We start from the raw sequence: 23,886 nt of genomic DNA on the forward strand, positions 1-23,886 counted from the left end.
ATATATATATATATATATATATATATATATATATATATATATATATATATATATTCGTAGTCAATCTAAGATAGACGATTACCCGATCGACAGAACTTGGAACAAGAGAAATCGTGGCCAACATAGCCATTGTTGTAACTCATGTGTTGGATTGGCCGAGGGTCAAAATCGGAAGTAGTTTATTTATGCTAATGAGGGGGTTGTAGATAGTTACGTTCAACGGCGGGAGCCGCCCTTCATTCACCACATGGTTAAAAGCAGGGTATGTTCGCGCCACTTTCGCAATTTTACTACGATTCACAAAGTCCTGCCGAATCAAAATAGCAGCAAATGCCAATGCGATTTTTGTTAGCTACTGTGCAATTTACAAGTTTGTGGTTTACTTTCGTAGATATGCCTGGAGCAGTGACCGTAAAGGGTAAGTGCACAAGTGAGTGAAGATGGTGGATTTCAGAGGCGAGTGTCTTCGTACGCGCATGTTATTGACCAGAAACCTGTTGTTAGCCTTTTCCTGGGATGCAACTTTCGAAGTTAAACCGTGCTTACTCGCGCACTTTGTTGCCACAGATCTGCCTAAATTATACCGGGAATATATTCTTTAAAATATTTTTTTTTTTAAAGCAATGTAAGAGGCGCATGGCCACTCTCCTCCGTGGTTATTAGAATGAGCGGTATTTGAAACGCGTGCGCTGTTGCCTCTGCAATGCCTCTTGAGCAGTGTCTAGCTGAAGTGAGCGTTACTTCTGGTAATGCTGTATTTCGTCCATTTTTTTTTCTTATATTTGGCTAGACGGGAAATAAAGTGAATTTGTTGTACTGTCTTCAGTGGTGTGCGTTTTGAAGTGTCTCCAGAACAATGCAGTAACACATGGGGGGAAGTAGCAGGCCGCGCCTCTGCTGGATTGTGAAAGCTACGCTAGCTAACGATAACTAGGGAGCACTTATCTAGCTTAAATTACTTGGCCAGCCATTCAAATAGTTATCAGCGGGTGGCTAGCCAAAGAAGATTGTGGTAACGCTGGGCAAAATGTTTCACGCGTGTGTGTTAAGTGCCCTGAACATGCAGTCGATGACATATCAACAGTGTTGAACAGTATGCGCGGATTTGAAGGCCGGGGGGCTAGCATGCTAACGTTAATGGCTGGCGTTCATGCTCTTTGCTTACCTTCTTGTTTGATAATTGGTGTTACCCACATTTGGTTTATTCTCAATTAATGATTTACGACTAACAATAGTTTGCCAAATTAAACGCAAGGTGCTCACACCGCAACAAACTTATTGTGGCATGGGCTAGCCAGCTACCGTGAGCCTGCTACCACATGCTTTGTATGCAGCGTTTTGCCGTGTGGATTCCTACGGATTTTGCGATCGTGTGCGTGGTGCGCTTGGCCAACTAGCAAGGCATATTTCAACCACCAACAAACGCAGTGTATTGATTTGTTTCATTACAATATTATGGGTTATATTTGTGTATTACAGCTAACGCTGATTGTGGTTGTAAATGTTGGTAATGCGGATTTAGCGGCGCCATGTCAGTGCAGCGCGTGGGGGAGGGGATTCTTGAATTGTTTGAGAACGCATGTGCAGCTCCCACGACGCGGCCGCAAGCTGCGCATTTCATACAATGTTCAAACTTGCTTTGATGTCGTCCAAGGATTCTCCACTATTGGTTTAATTGGCAACTTGTTTCTAGATTACGCGTTTGATCTTGCCGCGTGTACAAATGGCTTTGTGTGGCGTGTTGCTCTGCAAATATCTGCGTGTAACTAGGTGCACACTTGCAAGCACAATTTATCCAACTAATATTATGGAGACTTTTCAATTTGTCGCAAAGCATGTAATACAGGGTCTTCCAAGCAAAAAAATATGTTTGCATGATGCTACAGGGAATGCAGTGTAGCAATGGTTAGTTTCTCAACTAACATGGTGAAGTTGTCAACCATAGGCCCGTAGAACTTGCTAAAATAGTCTGGTAGTCTGTCTTATACAATTGTTTCGCTTCTCTTTTCCAGGCACCCGATGGGATGTACAGTTGGAATCCAGCCGCCCTGTTCAAGTGATTGGCCCAGAAAAATTCCATCGTTGGTTTTGGATATGTGCAAGGATGCTTCACATGCCTAACAGTCACTGTAGTGTCAAAGTGCTTACAGTGCAGGTAGTCATCTAATATCTACTGCAGTGAAGGCACTTTAAGCACTATAGTGGCACGGTGACTGGCTTCATTGCACACTGATTGTGTGAACCTTAACTGGTGCTTATGCTAAGGTGCATCTAGTGCAGATAGTGAAGTAGACCAGCACCTACTGCCCTACGTGCTCCTTCTGGCATAAGGGCTGGGACTCGTCTGGTCTATGAAAAGTGTATGATTTATCCTTGCAGATCTCTGCTAGTTTTGCATAGTTGCACTACAAGAGAAATGGAGTTGTGCAAATCTATGCAAAACTGACGGTGGCCTGTGTGTCCATCTGTCCTGGTGAATCTTTTTTTTTTAATGTATTATTATTGGTTGAGCAGCATGGAGGGCTCTTAAGTGTCCTACACCCCTTTCCACCCACGACAATGTTAATGTGTGCAAACTGGTTTCAGCAGTATTAAAGTGCTTATAGTGCAGGTAGTTCTATGGCCATCTACTGCAGTGTGAGCACTTGATGTACTTCTAAATGCATGCATCGCCACAGGGTACAGCAGATGCCGCCGAGGGGGATGGAGCCACTGGTCGCTGGTTAGTTTTGCTGGTTTGCTTTCAGCTTTTTAATGTACCGCTGTGCAAATCCATGCAAAACTGATCATAGCAGTGATTTAATTTAATCCTTCGTCGGAAATAACAATCCCTTTCTGTGCAGGTTGGGCTAGGCAGCAATGCTTTTTACTTGTATGGTATTGCACTTGTCCCGGCCTGTTGAGGACTCAGGGAATTGTCCTGCTGCAGAACACTTTCAGTTAAAAATTAGACCGGTGACCATAATGTATATTTGAAGTAATGTCATTCGTTTTTTGGTGTGCTCTAATTATTAAATGGTTTACACCTCACTTCCACTTTTGATGTATAGCATATTGCTTTTGTTGTAGTTGCTGTCCTTCCAACTGAATAGTGAATTGTTAAAGAAAATTGTGAGTGGCATTCTGTGGGTTGAAAGAAACCGTGTAGTCGAGGTCTTACCTCTGTTTATAAAGCTAGTTGAATATCAGCGGGCACATGTCAGGACACCTACTTCTCAACACTGCAATGGGTCATCCTTGAGCTTTTGAGTCATGTGTATTTTGGTGAATTTGCAAATTAAATGTCTAATTTCAGGACACTGGGGGTGACTTTTATTTCTGAAATGTATAAATGGGTTTTCTCCCACAATGTGAATCTACTGTTAAAATGTATATTTTCTACTGCGGTTCCTTAATCTGACCCATGAGCGAGTAAAAGCAATGCATGTGGATGTAAACCATAATGTTTAACCCCTGTAAATGTCATGGCTTTTGTAGGTTGTGCAAATTCTTAATAGTGCTATGCTCACGCTCTGAATATTAAATCCGGCCTATCTAAATTGCATGACCACCGCGGTGAGCTAATGCTCTAGCTATGGACACATGGGTCTGTCGTGTCCACCCACAAATGGCAACTGGGCTATTCATGGTGCCAAGTTGATTGGTTTAAGCATACAACATAAATCCTATTAAGTACATTTAGGGTGAGTTGATTATCCTGTTTACCAGTGGCACCCTCCTTGCCAGAAAGTTGATCCATCTGACCTAACGCAGAGAAAGGAAGTAGTCCATCCTACAATTATTCTGGTTTGAGAGTTGCCTCTGAATTACTACTTGTGAAGAATTTCCGTGTTCGAGTGCTAGTCGGAACTTGGCAACTAGCGTTCCCGCTAACTGGTTGTATAAGCGGCACGTTAACAAGAACCAGAGCGTGTCAAAGTTCGGTTTCCTAGTTCTGATTAGCCTATGAACACAATAGGCCTATTATGGATTTTGATTCAGTTTACAGTATTGTCAATTTGCACATGAGCCAGGGGTTGTGTTCAGTTGAACTCTTGATATTGACTCACTATTGCGTAAGCTGTAGCGTTTACGTTGAGGTGAAATTGGTTCTGTGAATGGGGTGCAAATAGACGAGGGTAGCATACACGGCGTGTACAGAACATCTGCTTTCCATGACATTCAGTGCCTTCATAAAGTATTCACACCCCGTTTTCCTCATTTTGTGTCACGGCCTGAATTAATAATTGATTAAATTGAGAAATGTTGCTGCGTACACGTCAGTGGGTTTCTGTTTTGGGAATTTAACAAATGAATGAAGATTATCTTGAAACAAATATTCAACACCTTTGTTATGGCAAGCCTAAATGTACAAACAATATATGAAGGGACTTTAAAAAAAAAGACATTGAATATCCCTTTGAGCATGGCGAAGTCACTTACACTTTGGCTAGTGTATCAATACACCCAGTCACTACAAATATACAGGTGTTCTCCCTAACTCAGTTGCTGGAGAGGAAGGAAACTACTCAGGGATTTCACCACGAGACCAATGGTGACTTTAAAACAGTTTAACGGCTGTGATAAACTGAGGATGGATCAACATTTTAGTTACTCCACAACATAACTGACAGTGTGGAAAAGGAAGTCTGCACAAAAATACCAAAACATGCATCCTGTTTGCAACAAGACACTAAAGTAATACTGTAAAAAAAAAAAAAAAGTGGCAAAGCAATCAACTTTTTGTCCTGAATACAAAGTCTTGTTTGGGGCACACAGCAACAAAAATGTGGAATAAGTCAAAGGGTAATGAATACTTTCTGAAGGCACTGTAGACTGACCCGGTGAACGCTGTGATCCATTATTGATGTCCGCTATTACATCTGCTTCAATCAGTGTAGATGAAGGGGGTGACGACAGGTTAAAGACGGGATTTTTGAATGAGCAAGACAAAATGTTGAAGCGCCTTTGAACGGGGTAGGGTATCAGGCGCACCGGTATGATTGTCAAGCAGTGGCGATCAGTTTGCAAATAATGTTTAAAAATATATATAATCATTAAGTTAATAAACTGCATACAAACTGTCTTTTTTTGTTGTTGCGTTCTTGAGTAAAGCAGCTCCGAAATGCAGGCGTTTCAGCCTAGCTCAGTGCTTTCTGCGGTGGTGGGGCAGCCAACAGAAAATACGGAGCGTAGGGATTGCTAATGTTCTCTAGTTGCGCAGTGATTGGCTCAGTGTTCTGTCACTCATCGAGACACTACGTCGCAGCAAAATCTACAGGGAGAGCTTGAAAATTCAAGCCCCTTGGGTGCTGCCAAAGAGTTACATTAAAGTGCCCATCCAAGAAGGCTCAAGGTCATTGGCCACAGATAAAATCGTGTCAAGTCACACATCTACCATAGCTTAGATTGGACTTGTCATACTTTCAAAATCTTAGCTAGTAAGCTAGACAAGCAGTCATCATCATGAATCACGTTGACCATCTACTGGCAAATGCTTTTCAACCCTGGTCATATGAAGAGAAATTATAGATCAAATGTAGCGGTGCTCATCGGCCATTGGACCATAAACATCACACAACAAGTTGGAAATTCCAAATTCAACAATGAGTGGTTTGAAAGGAATCAGTGGCTAACTGCAAGCGTTGCAAAGCAATCACTAGACTGCTATTCAGGGGAGTGGGTGTTTGGTCCAAGTCTGGGTTTGAGGGTCTCTTTTCCAAGCTTAGATGGATAAACGTTCAACTTTATGGGCCAGAACAGGTTGAATACACTGGTCATGCTCTCAATCCAGCATGACGTCTGCCACGTTCAAAACAACTGGAAACTGGCCAATCTCAAACTTTATGCAGCAGCATACAAGACATTTGTGGACTTGTGCTGTGGCTCACTTGAATTAGGAAGGTGGTGCGGCGGTCCTTGTGGGAAAATTGTCATCAAACTTTGTCATCTAAGTCTGGCATTCTCTGGATTTATGGTGAGTTCAAGACACCTGGGAAGTCTGAAAATTAACAAGCTCCGACTGGGAAAATATGTTTTGAACGGTCATTCAACTCGGAATTCCAAGTCGGGAACTCTGTCCTCTTTCTAGAGTTTCGACCTGAAGATCACTGACGTCATGATTCAACCTGTTTTTTTTCTTCTTTTTTTCGAGTTTCCAGTTGTCTTGAAAGCACCATAAATCCAGAGAATGACAGACTTTGATAACAATTTGCCCACAAGGACCGCCACACCACCTTCCTGTCCACAAATGTCTTGTATGCTGCTGCATAAATTATGTAAGATGCCAAGGAGATATGTATACTGTAGCTAAGAAAGTCATTCTAAGTGCATGTTGTGCAGTAAGCTGTTATTAGCCCATGTGCCTCACCCTAATAATTTGGTCCCTTTCCCCCTGTTAACTTATCCTACTGTTTTGACTTGGTGGTGCACATGTAGCCTATAGCCTGTTTTAGAGAAATGTACTCATCAAAAATTATAAGAGCTTTCATTGTCTGCTTATATTGCCCCTTTATTTATAATACTGTTCGGACTTGGTGTACAGGGAGAATACTGTAAGAACGGACCATGTTCTGAATTCTGTTGTTGTACATTTCAAAAGTGCTTTACAAATAGTTATATTGACTAGCTAGCTCATTAATGTCTTATGTCTAAATTACAGATTGCCTCTTATCTGCTCATCCTCCCCTCATGCCATAGTCTGTACATCGCAATTGTCAGTAGTAAACACACATTTGTTTAAGCAAGTCAGTCATATCAGCTATGTTTTTTTTTAAAGGCAGTAAATGAGGCTGATTAAACTGTTTCGCTGCCAGACAAGGCTCCGCTAATAGCCAGGTGTAGCGGTGGTAAGGATTCACTACACAGTGTTGAATAGAAAGCTCTGCTGCTGGGACAGCTTTACGTCGGCCCTAACAGTTTGTGGGCACCGTTTGTCACCGTTATAAGTGCAATTAATGTCATGATTAGTGTTGTGTAGTGGATTTGCTGTCATAAATCCCCCCCCAAAAAATGTGGGGGGAAATTGACCCACCAACATTTACATGCTAAAATCGCTTTATGGGCCAGAAAAGATTGAATACACTGGCCATGCTCTCAATGCTCTGGCCATGCAGCATCCCGAGGCCCATGTTGTGTAGACACAGGTTAATAGATCGCATACTCTTGCTGCAGTTATGGTTTTATCCAGCAGAGGGAACCACATGCATTAACATTTCCCCTCAGTTTCAAAAGATGTCGCTGATGGACAATAATGGTAGCAATTGAGATCAGGTGTGCAAGTGATTTAAGTGCTATTGATGGTTAAAAGAGAGATTAGCTGACAAGAATCTGGTGGCCATTGATGGTTGCAATAGACCCTATAGGTTTATGTAATAAATACAATTATGATTCAGTGAGTCTGCTGTGGGGAGAACGGCTCATAAAAATGTCCGGAATGGAATCGAACACCTGGAAACCATGTGTTTGATACAATTCCACTAGTCATTACCACGAGCCCATTCTCCCCAATTAAGATGTCACCAACCTCCTGTGGAGTGTACTGCAACTTCAGAATAGAAAAGTCTATTGAATGCGATATCCGTCTATCACACAGAGTGAGTCCATGCAACTTAATTGTGACTTATTTTACTCATTAATAAAAATATGAAACACATGTAAAGTGTTGGTCCCATGTTTCATGAGCTGAAATAATAGATCCCAGAAATGTTTCTCCTTTGCCAAGATAATCCATCCTCCTGACAGGTGTGGCATATCAAGAAGTTGATTAAACAACATGATCATTACACAGGTGCGCATTGTGCTGGGGACAATAGAAAGCCGCTCTAAAATGTGCAGTTTTGTCACACAACACAATGCCACAGATGTCTCAAGTTTTGAGGGAGCGTGCAATTGGCATGCTGACTGCAGGAATGTCCAACAGAGCTGTAGTCAGAATTGAATGTAAATTTCTCTACCATAAGCCACCTCCAATGTAATTTTATGGAATTTGGCAGTACATCCAACCGGTTTCACAACTGCAGAACACGTGTAACCACGCTAGCCTAGGACCTCCACATTCGGCTTCTTCACCTGCGGGATCGTCTGAGGGGGTGCTGAGTAAAAGCCCTTTGTGGGCAAAAACTCACTCTGATTGTCTGGGTCTGGCTCTCCAGTGGGTGGGGCTATGCCCATTCCATGCCCATCCATGGCTGTGCCCTTGCCCGTCATGTGAAATCCATAGATCAGGGCCTACTGAATCTATTTCAATTGAATAATAATTGAAACTCGGTAACTCAGTAAAATCTTTGAAATTGTTGCATGTTGCATTTATATTGTTGCTCAGTTTACATTGCATACATTATATATGTGTATTCTGTCAAAGATCTGACCCATCAATTTTTTTGCAGAGCATTAAAAAAAAAATGTCTCTGATTTGGTTCTAGTGTGTGTACGCAATTCATTATCAGCCTGCCTTATTCTACATGCATGTCAGTTGTAGGTTTGAACCACCATAATATATATTTTCAACAGAGCACACAACGTTTGAGTGTATCCTACAGCAAGGAGTTGTTGTTGTCCAGACCCAGCCCAGCCATATCATCTATGAAGTTAGGGATGGGCGGCGCTTGGCTCCATGTTGACATACCTGCCATAACCTTTGTCGGGTTGACTTTTGTCACGAATCGTGTCTACTACCAAGCACAATGAAGGCAGAGGAACACAACAGTAGGAGGTTAAGCATCATTTATTCCAAAATAGAAAAGCTCTAAGGCAAACAGAGAAAAGTCAACAGTAGATTTTTTTTTAAAAACACACAGAAAAAACAGCAGAGATGTGAGAGAGAGAGAGAGAGTGCAGCTGAGAGCCACCTGACCCTGAGCCAGAAACACTCTGTGGGGATCTAAATCTCATGTCAGTTTTTCCTGAATGACAGAAAATAGAAGCATAAGATTGGAAATATACAGTACATCGGTGCAGGTTTTCCCAACAATAAAAGGCCCTGAACTTTATGCAATAATATTAGATGGCGCATTTGGAAAACACAAAAAAATAATAATAATAATTTTATAATAATAATAAAAAGCTATCCCTAGATCAGCCACAGAACTCCAGTCCTTCTCAAGCTGAGGACCAATGAGATCAGAGGATCCCTACTGCTCTCTGCCTCTAATGCAATATGTATATGTACATAAATAAAATATTAAATGCATGCAACATAGCCATGTTTTTTTTTTAGACTGTGATTGCATCTGTACTGTATCTCTGTGTTGTGGATCTGTCTGCCTAAGTACCATAATGTCTATTTCAGTTCCTTGTGACCGTTGCAATAAGCGTAGTATACTGAATTGTGCACTTGAAAAGAGAGTGACATCTACAGAACTACTATAAATGTTTGTTTTTTTAAAATGACACACTGGCAAAACTGGACTTGTTTGCAGAAAATGAGGGTACTGCAAATCAAGTATATTTCTGAATTTCAATCCCAACTGCAATTGTCAATGTAACATATTACTATGCCACTCTACTGTAGTTTAGCTTCCGTTGCCTACTTTCCCTATAGCCCTATGTATTTACTTGGACCGTGACACTAAAATGTTTAATTTGACAGTGACAGTACAGAAAGGCACCTTTTATTTGAGGCTATTTTCATACATATCTGTTTTACAGTTTAGAAATTGAATGCACTTCATGTATCTACAGACTCACTAAGATCATGCCCCCAACACATGCTAACTTCTTACCATTACCAGTAACAAGAGGTTAGCATTTTTTTGGTGGGGTATGACATTTATGCCCTTAGCTTTCCTCACTCATCATTATTCATGATTATCCGTAATCATGGTAGCATCCACATTAACGTAGCAGTGTTGATTTACAATAAAAGTGACTCCAAAATGACAATACACTATTCACCATGAATTTCTCTAGGTAGCCTAGTGGTTAGAGCGTTGGACTATTAAACGAAAGATAGCAAAAATCAAATCCCTGAGCAGACAAGGTAAAAAAATCTGTCATTCTACCCCCGAACAAGGCAGTTAACCCACTGTTCCTAGGCCGTCATTGAAAATAAGATTTTGTTCTTAACTCACTTGTCTAGTTAAACAGTTTAAAAATATATATTTTTAAAAATAATTTCTATTGGGCACAATATAATCCGAAACACAAACAAAACAAACTGTAAATGCATCCAACAAGTTTCTAGAGTCACAAGATTGATGCAGTCATTGTGTGCAAGGAATATGGGACCAAATACCACACTTTGTTTTACAAACTGTTAAAACACTATAAAGTTAATTTGTCCAAATAGTAATTCAAATGGAGGGGACTAGATACATAAAGTGCATTCATTTCTAAACTATAAAACAGATATGTATGAAAATTCCCTCTTATAAAAAAAAAATGGCTTTCTGTACTGTCTCCTCATATAAACATGTGATCTCAAATCCCAAAATGCTGGAGTACACTGAAGTGCCAAAGTAAAAGTTTTAGCTTCACTGTCCAAATAAAAAAAACGTAGGGGAGTGTAGCTTCTACTAGTCTTTCTGTGCTTTTCACTATAGTTATGTCTTTACAAAAAGAACATACCGGTAACTGCTAAAATAACGGAAACCCCAACTTAATAGGGTGTAGGGGCCAGAAGGAGCCGTCAGAACAGCTTCAATGTGCCGTTAAGTCGATTCTACAGGTGTCTGGAACTCTACTGGAGGGGGGCAAACACCATTCTGGAACTCTACTGGAGGGATGCAACACCATTCTGGAACTCTACTGGAGGGATGCAACACCATTCTGGAACTCTACTGGAGGGATGCAACACCATTCTGGAACTCTACTGGAGGGATGCAACACCATTCTGGAACTCTACTGGAGGGATGCAACACCATTCTGGAACTCTACTGGAGGGATGCAACACCATTCTGGAACTCTACTGGAGGGGGGCAAACACCATTCTGGAACTCTACTGGGGGGATGCAACACCATTCTGGAACTCTACTGGAGGGGGGCAAACACCATTCTGGAACTCTACTGGAGGGGGGCAAACACCATTCTGGAACTCTACTGGAGGGGGGCAAACACCATTCTGGAACTCTACTGGAGGGGGGCAAACACCATTCTGGAACTCTACTGGAGGGGGGCAAACACCATTCTGGAACTCTACTGGAGGGGGGCAAACACCATTCTGGAACTCTACTGGAGGGATGCAACACCATTCTTCTACGAGACATTCCACCATTTGGTGTTCTATTGATGGTGGAAAACGCAATTTCAGGCATCGCTCCACAATCTCCCATAAGTGTTCAATTTGATAGAGATCTGGTAACTGAGACAAACACACACACACACACACTTTAAACCAGCCTGTTCTTCTTTGAGACCCCTCTTTCAAAGTCACGGAGACCTCTTCTAGCCATAATAAATCAGCAACTGGGCATTTTTAATACCTGACCCTAAGCAAGATGGGATGTTAATGTGTTAATTAAACTCCCGAACCAGACCCTGTGTAGAACCCCCTGGTTTAAATATACTTTGTATCCCTCATTTACTTAAGTGTTTCCATTATTTTGGCAGTTAACTGTAAATAAGGCCTTTTTCGGATCGTGTTAAAAACCATTTGACATAATCACATTTTTTTTTTCTCATTTGTCATCAATATTTAGAAAACTTAATTGGACCCTGGAAAACAGGGCCACTAGTTTCAATAACAAAACCTTTGTACATAAACGTTCCAAACAAAACAAGAGAACACCAAACAAAAAACATACTTCTCACGTTTGTATATAAAAATAAGCCTCTTTACTTTTAATTTTTCCCAATGGGCTTTTCTGGACCTATAGGGTCTTCCTGTACACCATGGGCTCTGCCTGTAAGCCAGTCCTAATCAGAGTGTGCACATGTAGTCAAACACAGGCATGCAAAGTGAACAAAACCCATTACAGATACAACTTGAAAGTGTTGGCATCCAACAAGAGATTATATTAAAAAAAATAAGAAATCATTCAACATTTAGTAACGGAGCTTCAGAGTGTGTTTAACACTTGATGATTTTTTTGTGTTGCTGCTTCCGTTCTCGGGCTTTTGGAAAATACAATGATATTATAGAGAAAAACACTGGCCTACACACGCAGATGGCTTGGTAAAAACGCTTTCTGAAATCAAACTCCTTACACACAAGACACTCCATTCATTAAAGGAACATCAGGAGTGATCCCGTATGTCCAGTGCTTGTGCTCTGTGTAAACCGATCGAGCGAGCGTATACTTACATTGTGTACTTGCGATGCAATACCAGTCTATCTACAGTACATACATAATCTGAGCCATCCTATTTTTAGCAGAGCATCAAAAATGGCTCTGATTTGGTTCTAAGTGTGTGTTGCAATTCATTATCAGCCCACCTTATTCATTATCAGCCCGCCTTATTCATTATCAGCCCGCCTTATTCATTATCAGCCCGCCTTATTCATTATCAGCCCGCCTTAATCATTATCAGCCCGCCTTATTCATTATCAGCCCGCCTTATTCATTATCAGCCCGCCTTATTCATTATCAGCCCGCCTTATTCATTATCAGCCCGCCTTATTCATTATCAGCCTGCCTTATTCATTATCAGCCCGCCTTATTCATTATCAGCCCGCCTTATTCATTATCAGCCCGCCTTATTCATTATCAGCCTACCTACATAATGGGTCAGTTGATGGTCTTAACCACCACACACACACATATACATATTAAAGTTTGTTTTTAAGTGTGTATGTCTTCGTGTTTGTGTGTGTGTGTGTATACAGTACATCTGTGTCCTACTGCAGGGAGTCGCTGTTGTCCAGGCCCAGCCCAGCAATGTCGTCATCATCGTCCTCGTCCCCGCTGTCTCCTGATTCGTCCTCGCTGTGCCCGCCCATCATCACCTGCTGCACGGCCAGCGTGGCACCGTCTGATGTCAGGCTCCGGAGACCCTCCACACTCATCATCACCGTGGTTCCTGGGGAACAGACGACCAGGAGAGGACGTCAGTGACATCACGTCAGTGACATCACAGATAGCGCTCATGTTTTTCTATAGTGTCTTATTTCCACACAAAGTGAGTCCCATTGTGAAATAAGTCGCTTTAACAAGAGAGCCTTGAATTTGCCTTGTGGCTGAATTCTCCTTGTGGCTGAATTCTCCTTGTGGCCATCATTTCCATTACAGAAAGCGCTTGCGCCTAGTTACCTTAAAAACAAGTATAGCCAACAGCTCTAGCAACTCTTGATACATAGCAGTGCTTATCCAATGAGTAGCGTAGCAAGTCAGTACTTGATCGACCTGGCCCGAGTATCCTGGAAGGATATTTGACCTCATCCCATCAGTAGAGGATGCCTGGTTATTCTTTATAAGTGCCTTCCTCACCATCTTAAATAAACATGCCAAATTCAAAGAAAAATGTAGAACCAGGAACAGATATAGACCTTGGATCACTCCAGACCTGTCTGCCCTTGACCAGCACAAAAACATCCTGTGGCGTTCTGCATTAGCTTCGAATAGCCCCCCGTGATATGCAACTTTTCAGGGAAGTTAGGAACAAATATACACAGGCAGTTAGGAAAGCTAAGGCTAGCTTTTTCAAGCAGACATTTGCATCCTGTAGCACAAACTCAAAAAAGTTCTGGGACACTAAAGTCCATGGAGAATAAGAGCACCTCCTCCCAGCTGCCCAGTGCACTGAGGATATGAAACACTGACACCACCGATAAATCCACTATAATTGAGAATTTCAATAAGCAGTTTTCTACGGCTGGCCATGCGTTCCACCTGTCTACCCTGGTCAACAGCACTGCACCCCCCACAGCAACTCGCCCAAGCCTTCCCCATTTCTCCTTCTCCCAAATCCAGATAGCCGATGTTCTGAAAAAGCTGCGAAATCTGGACCCCTACAAATCAGCCGGGCTAGATAATCTGGACCCTCTCTTTCTAAAATGATCTGCTGAAATTGTTACAACCCCTATTACTAGCCTGTTCAAACTCTCTTTCGAATCGTCTGAGATTCCCATAGATTGGAAAGCTTCCGCGGTCGTCCCCCTCTTCAAAGGGGGAGACACTCTAGAGCTAAACTGCTACAGACCTATATCTATCCTACCCTGCCTTTCTAAGATCTTCGAAAGCCAAGTTAACAAACAGATTACCGACCATTTCGAATCCCACCGTACCTTCTCCACTATGCAATCTTGGTTCAGCGCTGGTCATGGGTGCACCTCAGCCACGCTCAAGGTCCTAAACTATATCATAACCGCCATCGATAAGAAACATTACTGTGCAGCCGTATTCATCGACCTGGATAAGGCTTTCGACTCTGTCAATCACAACATACTTATTGGCAGACTCAACAGCCTTGGTTTCTGAAATGACTGCCTCGCCTGGTTCACCAACTACAGTGCCTTGCGAAAGTATTCGGCCCCCTTGAACTTTGCGACCTTTTGCCACATTTCAGGCTTCAAACATAGAGATATAAAACTGTATTTTTTTTGTGAAGAATCAACAACAAGTGGGACACAATCATGAAGTGGAACGACATATTTTGGATATTTCAAACTTTTTTAACAAATCAAAAACTGAAAAATTGGGCATGCAAAATTATTCAGCCCCCTTAAGTTAATACTTTGTAGCGCCACCTTTTGCTGCGATTACAGCTGTAAGTCGCTTGGGGTATGTCTCTATCAGTTTTGCACATCGAGAGACTGACATTTTTTCCCATTCCTCCTTGCAAAACAGCTCGAGCTCAGTGAGGTTGGATGGAGAGCATTTGTGAACAGCAGTTTTCAGTTCTTTCCACAGATTCTCGATTGGATTCAGGTCTGGACTTTGACTTGGCCATTCTAACACCTGGATATGTTTATTTTTGAACCATTCCATTGTAGATTTTGCTTTATGTTTTGGATCATTGTCTTGTTGGAAGACAAATCTCCGTCCCAGTCTCAGGTCTTTTGCAGACTCCATCAGGTTTTCTTCCAGAATGGTCCTGTATTTGGCTCCATCCATCTTCCCATCAATTTTAACCATCTTCCCTGTCCCTGCTGAAGAAAAGCAGGCCCAAACCATGATGCTGCCACCACCATGTTTGACAGTGGGGATGGTGTGTTGCTTTTACGCCAAACATAACGTTTTGCATTGTTGCCAAAAAGTTCAATTTTGGTTTCATCTGACCAGAGCACCTTCTTCCACATGTTTGGTGTGTCTCCCAGGTGGCTTGTGGCAAACTTTAAACAACACTTTTTATGGATATCTTTAAGAAATGGCTTTCTTCTTGCCACTCTTCCATAAAGGCCAGATTTGTGCAATATACGACTGATTGTTGTCCTATGGACAGAGTCTCCCACCTCAGCTGTAGATCTCTGCAGTTCATCCAGAGTGATCATGGGCCTCTTGTCTGCATCTCTCAGTCTTCTCCTTGTATGAGCTGAAAGTTTAGAGGGACGGCCAGGTCTTGGTAGATTTGCAGTGGTCTGATACTCCTTCCATTTCAATATTATCGCTTGCACAGTGCTCCTTGGGATGTTTAAAGCTTGGGAAATATTTTTGTATCCAAATCCGGCTTTAAACTTCTTCACAACAGTATCTCGGACCTGCCTGGTGTGTTCCTTGTTCTTCATGATGCTCTCTGCGCTTTTAACGGACCTCTGAGACTATCACAATGCAGGTGCATTTATACGGAGACTTGATTACACACAGGTGGATTGTATTTATCATCATTAGTCATTTAGGTCAACATTAGATCATTCAGAGATCTTCTGGAGAGAGTTTGCTGCACTGAAAGTAAAGGGGCTGAAAAATTTTGCACGCCCAATTTTTCAGTTTTTGATTTGTTAAAAAAGTTTGAAATATCCAATAAATGTCGTTCCACTTCATGATTGTGTCCCACTTGTTGTTGATTCTTCACAAAAAAATACAGTTTTATATCTTTATGTTTGAAGCCTGAAATGTGGCAAAAGGTCGCAAAGTTCAAGGGGGCCGAATACTTTCGCAAGGCACTGTACCTCATCCCCACACTGTATTTATTTATCTTGCACCCCAGTATCTCTACTTGCACATTCATCTTCTGCACATCTACCATTCCAGTGTTTAATTGCTATATTGTAATTACTTCGCCACCACGGCCTATTTATTGCCTTACCTCCCTTATCCTTCCTCATTTGCACACACTGTATATAGACTTTTTCTACTGTATTATTGATTGTATGTTTTGTTTATTCCATGTGTAACTCTGCGTTGTTGTATGTGTTGAACTGCTTTGCTTTATCTTGGCCAGGTCGCAGTTGCAAATGAGAACTTGATCTCAACTAGCCTACCTGGTTAAATAAAGGTGAAATATTTTTTTTTTTTTTAAAAGTACCATCTGGCATCTGGACCTGTTGTTGGGTCATCCCCGTGGCGATGGAGTCAGGCCAGAAGCGCTGTAGCGGCCTGTTCGGAGGAGGTTTCTTCTTGGTTTTGGGTGTCTCCGAAGAGCTGGCGTCCAGCATGGGCTGCAGGATTCGCCTCCGCGCGTTTATGAACCTGAGAGAGAAGGAAGAAAGGTTGGACCAATCACGAGAGGGGAAACAAGGGGGTTTGGACCAATAACTAAACTTGACACATTATTGGATTGGTTCACGCTAGGAGAGCTCGTTCTTTATAGTATTTCATAGTCTTAGGTGATAGTTCATGGTAGTGTGGCATGGGTTCCTGTAATTCACCAGTTGTTGACTTGGAGGAGGCTCAGGTTAGTTTGGGTAGCGATCTGCTTCTTCTCATCCTCCGTGGGGTAGGGGTGCTATAGAAATAAGACAAAAGTCATTCAATTAAAGCCATTAAAATAAGTAATTAAAAAGGAAAAATCCACCCAAAACCACTAATTAAATGTGTTAAATAACAATATTAAGAACAATATTTTTTGTGAACAAAATGTTTAATTTTGCCGTCATTATAAGGTTGGTAGCAACAGGGAAAAATATTTGTGGAAATCTGTTGCAGCTCAAATCCACAATGAAAATCTCTCTCTATGGGCTGGCCAACTAGATAGCTACACACAATAATACCAAAGAACATAACAGCATGTAACGTTGCTCACAGAGTGGAGTCTGACATTTTCAAAGGCAGAAATACTTTTGAGGAGATGGGAAACGTTGCCCATGCTACGTAACAATGGGTTGGCGTGTGCAATCTGGACCATTCTGGGACAAAAAGCAATCTCCTTCACGGAGTGTTGGGAGTCTATTGGACGCTAGCTCAAAACCCAAATATTAGCACGAATTTCATCAACAAGTACAACTTTACCATTTTTTTCTGAGATAATTTACTTGCTATCTGTAGTATCATGTAGCTTTGGAATCGTAACATTATGTACTTTCGAGGAAAGTACATTATGTACTTTCGACATTTGACTTTGAGAAGGAATTGTGTGGCGATTAGCTTGGCAACCGCGTGACGCAGCATGACAACGTGGACGCAATTGGTCGACAGTCTGCTGGGTGGGGCATTATTTGTTCCTTCCTTCATTGGATTACTATCTCTTTTCTATAATATCTCTGGCAACGGTACCATGCAATGCAACCAGGACTGAAGAGGCAGACAAAGGAGAAATGTGCTTAAATGACACATTTCTCGAGGTAGGAGTATTGTAAAAATACGATCATAGGCTCATACGAGAGAAGACATCCTCCAGAGTTATGACATCGGCCAGTATTGAAATCTGACATGTATGATAGACGTTTTCGCCATCTAAAAGTCATTTCCAGGGTAGTGAGAGAGACTTTATCACAATACTACGTCATACTACCTGGGTTTCTGCCTGCTTAAAAAAAACGCCAATAACTCAAGCTACAAATTAAAACATGAAATGACCCAGGGAATAGATAGAACATCACTCAGAGATGTACAAAAACAATATAACATTCAAAATGGATGGACCTTTCTTTTAAGTAGTGTTTTCATCTTGCACTGCAAGCCAAGCCAATCAAATCCCAGAATCGTTCCAGGTTGTAAACCTATAGAGTGTGCCTGTGTTCTACTCACCCCGATGTGCTGGAAGAGCCAGGAGCGCATGACGTTGGTGGCTTGTTTGGGAAGAACGCCACGCTTGTTCTTGGGTGAGCTGTCGTCGTGGTTGAAGAAACTCAGGTCCTGGTTGAGCTGCAGCTGGAGCTGAAGAAAGTAACGGTTAGGTTTCCATATTCTTGATAGCGTGGGGGGGGGGGGGGGGGCTGTTCAGCGGGGCACCGTGGGGGGGAGGGGGGCTGTTCAGCGTGGGGGGGGGGGGGGCTGTTCAGCTGGGCCGGGGCTGTTCAGCGGGGCACTGTGGGGGGGGCTGTTCAGCATGGGGGGGGCTGTTCAGCTGGGCGTGGGGGGGGGGGGGGGGGCTGTTCAGCGGGGGGCGGGGGCTATTCAGCGTGGGGGGGGCTGTTCAGCTGGGCGGGGGCTGTTCAGCGGGGCACCGTGGGGGGGGGGGGGCTGTTCAGCACGGCAGCATGGGGGGGCTGTTCAATAGGGCAGCGTGGGGGGGGCTGTTCAGCGCGGCAGCGTTGGGGGGGCTGTTCAGCGGGGCAGCGTGGGGGGGGGGGGGGGCTGTTCAGCGCGGCAGCGTTGTTCAGAAGGCAGTCAATGTTAGCATCCAGATGTGTGTGTCTTACCTGTGTGTTCTGGATGCGTATGGTCTGGGGCGAGAGGGTCTGTGACACCACCTGGCCCTGTGAGTTGACTACTGTGACTGGTTGGTAGACTGTGCCACCTGGAGAAAACACAAGGACCCAACAATGCTTTCAGAGTAGTCCTTATTTATTTTCATAAACTGCTGGTACAGAAACAGACAGCTGTACGCTGAGGGCCGGTTTCCGGCACACAGATTAAGCCTCGCTCGTCCTGGACTCTCCATTGAAATGTAATCCAGGACTAAACTTAATCTGTGGTTGGGAAACCGCCACTGTGATTCGTATTGAGGTGAGAGTTGGCGTCTGAGGCTCTACCTGTGGTTGTTGTATGCCAGGGTGACATACCTGCTATAACCTGTGTGGGGTTGACTGTTGTCACGGTGACGTTGCCTTGCTGCAGGGCCGATGCTGGCACCACAATCCCCTGGGGACTGAGGGTTCCTGTGAAAGAGCTGGACGTCTGCACGACACACACACACACACACACACACACACACACACACACAGGTTAAACGGAGTCTTCATGGGTCAATATATAGCATCATGTGTGTATATAATAGGCAAGGTGTGATCTATGTTTTACAGATTCAGGGTGTGTATAGCAGTATACAAGGGTGTGTGTATAGCAGTATACACGGGTGTGTGTATAGCAGTATACACAGCTGTGTGTATAGCAGTATACACAGGTGTGTGTATTGCAGTATACAAGGGTGTGCGTATTGCAGTATACAAGGGTGTGCGTATTGCAGTATATAAGGGTGTGTGTATTGTGGATTCATAATGGGTGTGTATGACGACAGCAAAATATATCTGTATGGCAGGGTGTGTGTACCTGGATCTTGGTGGGGGAGAAACCCTGTCCAGATGAGTAAGGGCTGCCAGGTTCTCCACTCAGCAGCGTCTCGCTGTTCATCTTGGTCTTGAGGCAGGAGATGTAGCGGCTGCAGAAGTCCTTACACAGGTCGCTGACCTTCTCCAGCTCCAGCAGGTGGATCCGCAGCACCTGGATGGCCTTCACCATCTAGGGGGTCAAAGGTCAGGTCAGGGAGAGGAGTTATGAGAGGCCAGGACGTTTTCATTGAAAATGGCATGTGCATAGTAGGCTGTTATAGTAAATTCACCATTTATTCCACTGGTAGATACTTTAGTATAAGGCTGTTGTAACGTTTATATGTGGCCAACCGGCTTCATCAAACAGAGCCAATGAAACAGTAGCTCACTTCCCACGTGTCATTTGCTAAAAATGTACGAATAGTGTCACTAGAGGTCATTGTGATGGCAAATCATTCAAAGAACATTAACAGCAAATGAGGGAGGTCACCAGATTGTCGAGATCAGGGTCCTCACTGAAGAAGGCTTTGCCCTCTTTCTCCTGGCTTCGGACAAAGTTCTCAATGTCCACGTCGAAGCTGGCTGACGTGACACAGTCTGAGCCCTGTGTCGACTGCTCACATTTCTCAAAGAGCAGGGCCAGGAGAGGGAACAAGGGATGCCTGCAACAACACACATAGACACAGGAAGAGACGTCACTAAATTGCCATAATTTACTTTTATGTTACATGTGGTAGTGTTTACTCCATATTTTCGTTAGTAGGGCACATGAGCCCCGACAACATCTACGACTGACAGCAGCAGCATTTCCTTTTTGAAAGTAATTGAGGTGGGTGTTGACCAAAGTTTTGTCAGGGGGCCAACAGAGTCAGGGGGTGTACCGGTATATGGAAGCCTTATCTACATCCATGGGGGTCTGGGGCTCAGTGGGGGTTGGACTGGAGGCTGCATCCAAACCCTCGTCACCATCCACCTGCTCCGACCCCAGCATCTGGAGAGAAACGGGAGCGAGGGAGATGAGATAAAAACAGAATGAGGAGCAATAGTAGTGGTTAGGTAACGCTCAGAACCATGTCTCAACAACTACTAAATAAGCCGTGAGAAGATTGGTCCAGTTGGCATTGGTAATAGGTTGGAGGACTGTTGGCATTGGTAATAGGTTGGAGGACTGTTTTCTCAGTACACAATGGAAGGAAATAGCCTTCCTAAATTATTCTCAAATGGGTGAATGATACAGAGGTTGTCAGTACCTCTTTGGACGGGAGTAGAATAGAAAGATGAGTTGTGGCATATCATGTTTATCCATTACCAATAGGTGCACCAAGCTTGTCTTTGAGCGAATCAATTCAGACACCTTCACGTGCTCCTCCGCTCATAGTTTCACACTGCCTACCAGCAGCTAGCCAGGCTCACTTCTAAGAACATAAATCCCATCTTCAGCCATGTGATTGAACCAACAATGGCTTTGATTGAGAGCAAATGTGCTAAAAAAATAATTGTTTGCTAGAGCAGGAAAACCTCAAGTTAGTCACATTGATATGTCCTCACCATTTTCTCAAATCAAAATAAAATCTTATTTGTCACATGTGCCAAATACAACAGGTGTGAAATGCTTACTTACAAGCCCTTAACCAACAATGCAGTTAAGAAATTAGAGTTAAGAAAATATTGAATAAATAAACTAATGTAAAAAAAATTAATTTTAAAGTAACAATAACGAGGCTATTTACAGGGGGTACCAGTACAGAGTCAATGTGCGGGGGTACAGGTTAGTCAAGGTCATTTGTACATGTAGGTAGGGGTGAAGTGACTATGCATAGATAATAAACAGGTTAGTTGAGGTAATTGAGGTCATATGTACATGTAGGTAGGGGTGAAGTGACTATGCATAGATAATAAACAGGTTAGTTGAGTTGAGGTAATTGAGGTAATTTGTACATGTAGGTAGGGGTGAAGTGACTATGCATAAGATAATAAACAGGTTAGTTGAGGTAATTGAGGTCATATGTACATGTAGGTAGAGGTGAAGTGACTATGCATAGATAATAAACAGGTTAGTTGAGGTAATTGAGGTAATATGTACATATAGGTAGGGGTAAAGTGACTATGCATAGATAATAAACAGGTTAGTTGAGGTAATTGAGGTCATGTGTACATGTAGGTAGGGGTAAAGTGACTATGCATAGATAATAAACGGTGAGTAGCAGCAGTGTGAAAACAAAGGGGGGAGGGGTCCATGCAAATAGTCCAGGTGGCCATTTGATTAATTGTTCAGCAGCCTTATCGCTTGGGGTAGAAGCTGCTCATCTGTAGTTGTGGCAATACATTCTAAATACATAGTAATAAATCATTTCAGGAATTACAATATACCCAAAAACATTCTGCAGGTAAAAATGACAGTAGTTCTACTTTTTTTTTTTTTTTTTACATTGATGATGGCTAAAAAAATATTCCCAAACTTCAAATAAGCAACTCAAGAACTTCAAATCTTCCCTTACACCCACGCTCGTGGTTTAAGTAGGCCGCAAAGCTGAGCCTCAGACTAAATTTGTCCTCCTGACCCACCTGCTGCTCTCCCTCCAGGTACTTGTCTATGGAATCCGACTGGGCAGCCATCATGTTGGCGGACCTAGAAAAACACATAGGTCCACACACTGTTGAGAATTAAAAAAGGCTATTATAGTATAAATTACTCTTCATGATAAATGGAGATTATTTGAAAACAGGACAAGTTACAAAAACTGACATTTGTATTTGGTAAACAATATTGGACTAATACTGCACTAAGGAGAAGGGTTGAGGTAAATTGCAAAACTACAGTGAAAATCTATTGAATTGTTTTTCCCTCTTTGAAAGACCAAGTGCTATAAATATTTGACCCTTATTGTAGTCTAAACCATAGAAATAAAGAATGTTTTTAATGGCCTAAACACGATTACATTCCACTTTTACACTTTATTAATTGACCATGTTTATGAATAGAACATGGCAATGCTGGATTGCTCTGACAGAGATGATCTACTCCCTGTAGTGCAATAACATACACGACAATGCAGCTACCTATTTGACTGTAAGGTATTCGTCAAAACGAGAATGAAACATGCATGCATATTTACATATAAAAGGCTTAGGAAACAAAGGCTATGAGGGGGGAACTAAATGTTATGTAGTTTATACGCTTGCATTCGAAATGTACAGCTTTGTGCACGTCTTTGACTTACGCTCGTGTGCAAGGATACGACAATGGTGCGAATCATACATGTCTTATCGTGAAACCAGGTTAATGTCCACGGTCCTAACTGATGGCACACACCCACCATGTTAAAACCCGACTGCTGCCATTTCTCGCAGCAACAAAGCCAACTAGTAGAGCTTCTTGGTGGTTTAGCAATAGCAAGCAATTATTGGATTAGCTTTCAATCATATGAAGGAAAAGCTGTCGGAGTGAGACAATTCAGTGAAGTAAAAATTCAGTTTCAGAGAACTTTAAACTACATTTATTGCGAATGTTTACTTGTTCAAGACAAGGTCGCTAAACAAAATAGCTAACGTTAGTTGCTTTCGTAAATAAACCAGCTATCTAGCTAGTTAGCTTACTAGCTAATAAATAGAAAATTGTTCCTTTTGCCCACTAAATTAGGCGATAACAGCCTCAAATGTGTACTAAATGTAATATGCATTAACTCTCTTCATGGCCGCAACACCAAGTGAAGAGTCCTTGTTTTAAAACGTTAGTTTGCAATGGTGAAGTTAAGCAGAAGCGCCATATTTACAGCGGTGTCTGAGACGGATCAGCTGCCGCTTTCACAGGTAGCTGCGCGAAAATACAGTAACATGACAAAATGCTGCTGGATTAAAGTGCATATAAAGTGCGTATTTCATCCCATATGCATTGACATTGTATTAAAATATTATTGCTATTCGTAAATGTATTTATAAATATTAGTTTCTAATTTTAGTTCGAAAAATCTTGCCCACATCAATCAATCAAGCAAGGGACAGCTGCCTATCCCTCCCCTGTGCCACTCGCGATTCAACTGGAAGAGGGTACACTGGCTGGGGCCTTGCTTCTAGCTGTCGCCCTTGCTTTTTCAGAATCCTTCTTTCCCACCCCCCTCCTCTCCCTAAAACGCCGACATTTTTTTTTTCCTCGAGTAATTTCCATCTTCCTTGGCTCCGGCCATCTATTCAATGCTACATGAACTCCACTGGCCTCCCCACCTCCCGAGCTTTTGCCCTAGGCATTATTCTGTGCGGCCCAGATTGGTTTGATTGATAGGGAACGGAAAAAAGAAGATTTTGAGTGACAGCTTACCTGAGTGCCAATCTTCGTCACACTGACAAGCGGCTGCAGCAATCGGGATCCGCAGTTGTCGTGCTGCGTCATCGCGCATGGTCACGCAGGATATTTGTCTCATGAATATTTATAGAGACGGGGAGGA

The 23,886-nt window shown here is 42.6% G+C and overlaps 1 protein-coding gene across 9 annotated transcripts; it reads right to left on the reverse strand.

Annotated features, from left to right (window-relative positions):
- Positions 1-8,688: 8,688 nt before the first annotated feature.
- Positions 8,689-23,860, reverse strand: pknox1.1 (pbx/knotted 1 homeobox 1.1). Of its 9 annotated transcripts, none has more exons than XM_090230445.1 (11): positions 23,760-23,860; positions 22,010-22,073; positions 20,326-20,435; positions 19,935-20,106; positions 19,446-19,634; positions 18,959-19,073; positions 18,596-18,693; positions 17,982-18,110; positions 16,664-16,740; positions 16,321-16,484; positions 8,689-12,936 (listed from the first exon to the last, which is right to left on the reverse strand). In XM_090230445.1, exons 2-11 carry the CDS (start codon positions 22,061-22,063, stop codon positions 12,755-12,757), a joined length of 1,290 nt encoding a protein of 429 aa, XP_090086571.1. In that variant the 5' UTR covers positions 22,064-22,073; positions 23,760-23,860; the 3' UTR covers positions 8,689-12,754. The 9 variants fall into 9 exon arrangements, with proteins under 9 accessions (XP_090086571.1, XP_036831150.2, XP_090086570.1 ...); XM_036975255.2 differs by having other exon boundaries at positions 18,929-19,073; positions 23,760-23,844; XM_090230444.1 differs by having other exon boundaries at positions 22,010-22,098; positions 23,760-23,838.
- Positions 23,861-23,886: the final 26 nt, after the last annotated feature.

Source organism: Oncorhynchus mykiss, chromosome 3 (assembly GCF_057628025.1).
Source record: "Oncorhynchus mykiss isolate SJ-2025 chromosome 3, ASM5762802v1, whole genome shotgun sequence".
NCBI classification, from domain to species: domain Eukaryota; kingdom Metazoa; phylum Chordata; class Actinopteri; order Salmoniformes; family Salmonidae; genus Oncorhynchus; species Oncorhynchus mykiss.

Coding starts and splice junctions, on each gene's coding strand:
- pknox1.1 (XM_036975252.2), bottom strand. CDS start 23,838: ATGCGCGATGACGCAGCACGACAACTGCGGATCCCGATTGCTGCAGCC. Junction 20,436..22,009: donor ACCTGGAGGGAGAGCAGCAG/GTGGGTCAGGAG, acceptor GTTTCTCTCCAG/ATGCTGGGGTCGGAGCAGGT. Junction 16,485..16,663: donor CTCCTCCAAGTCAACAACTG/GTGAATTACAGG, acceptor CTTCTCTCTCAG/GTTCATAAACGCGCGGAGGC.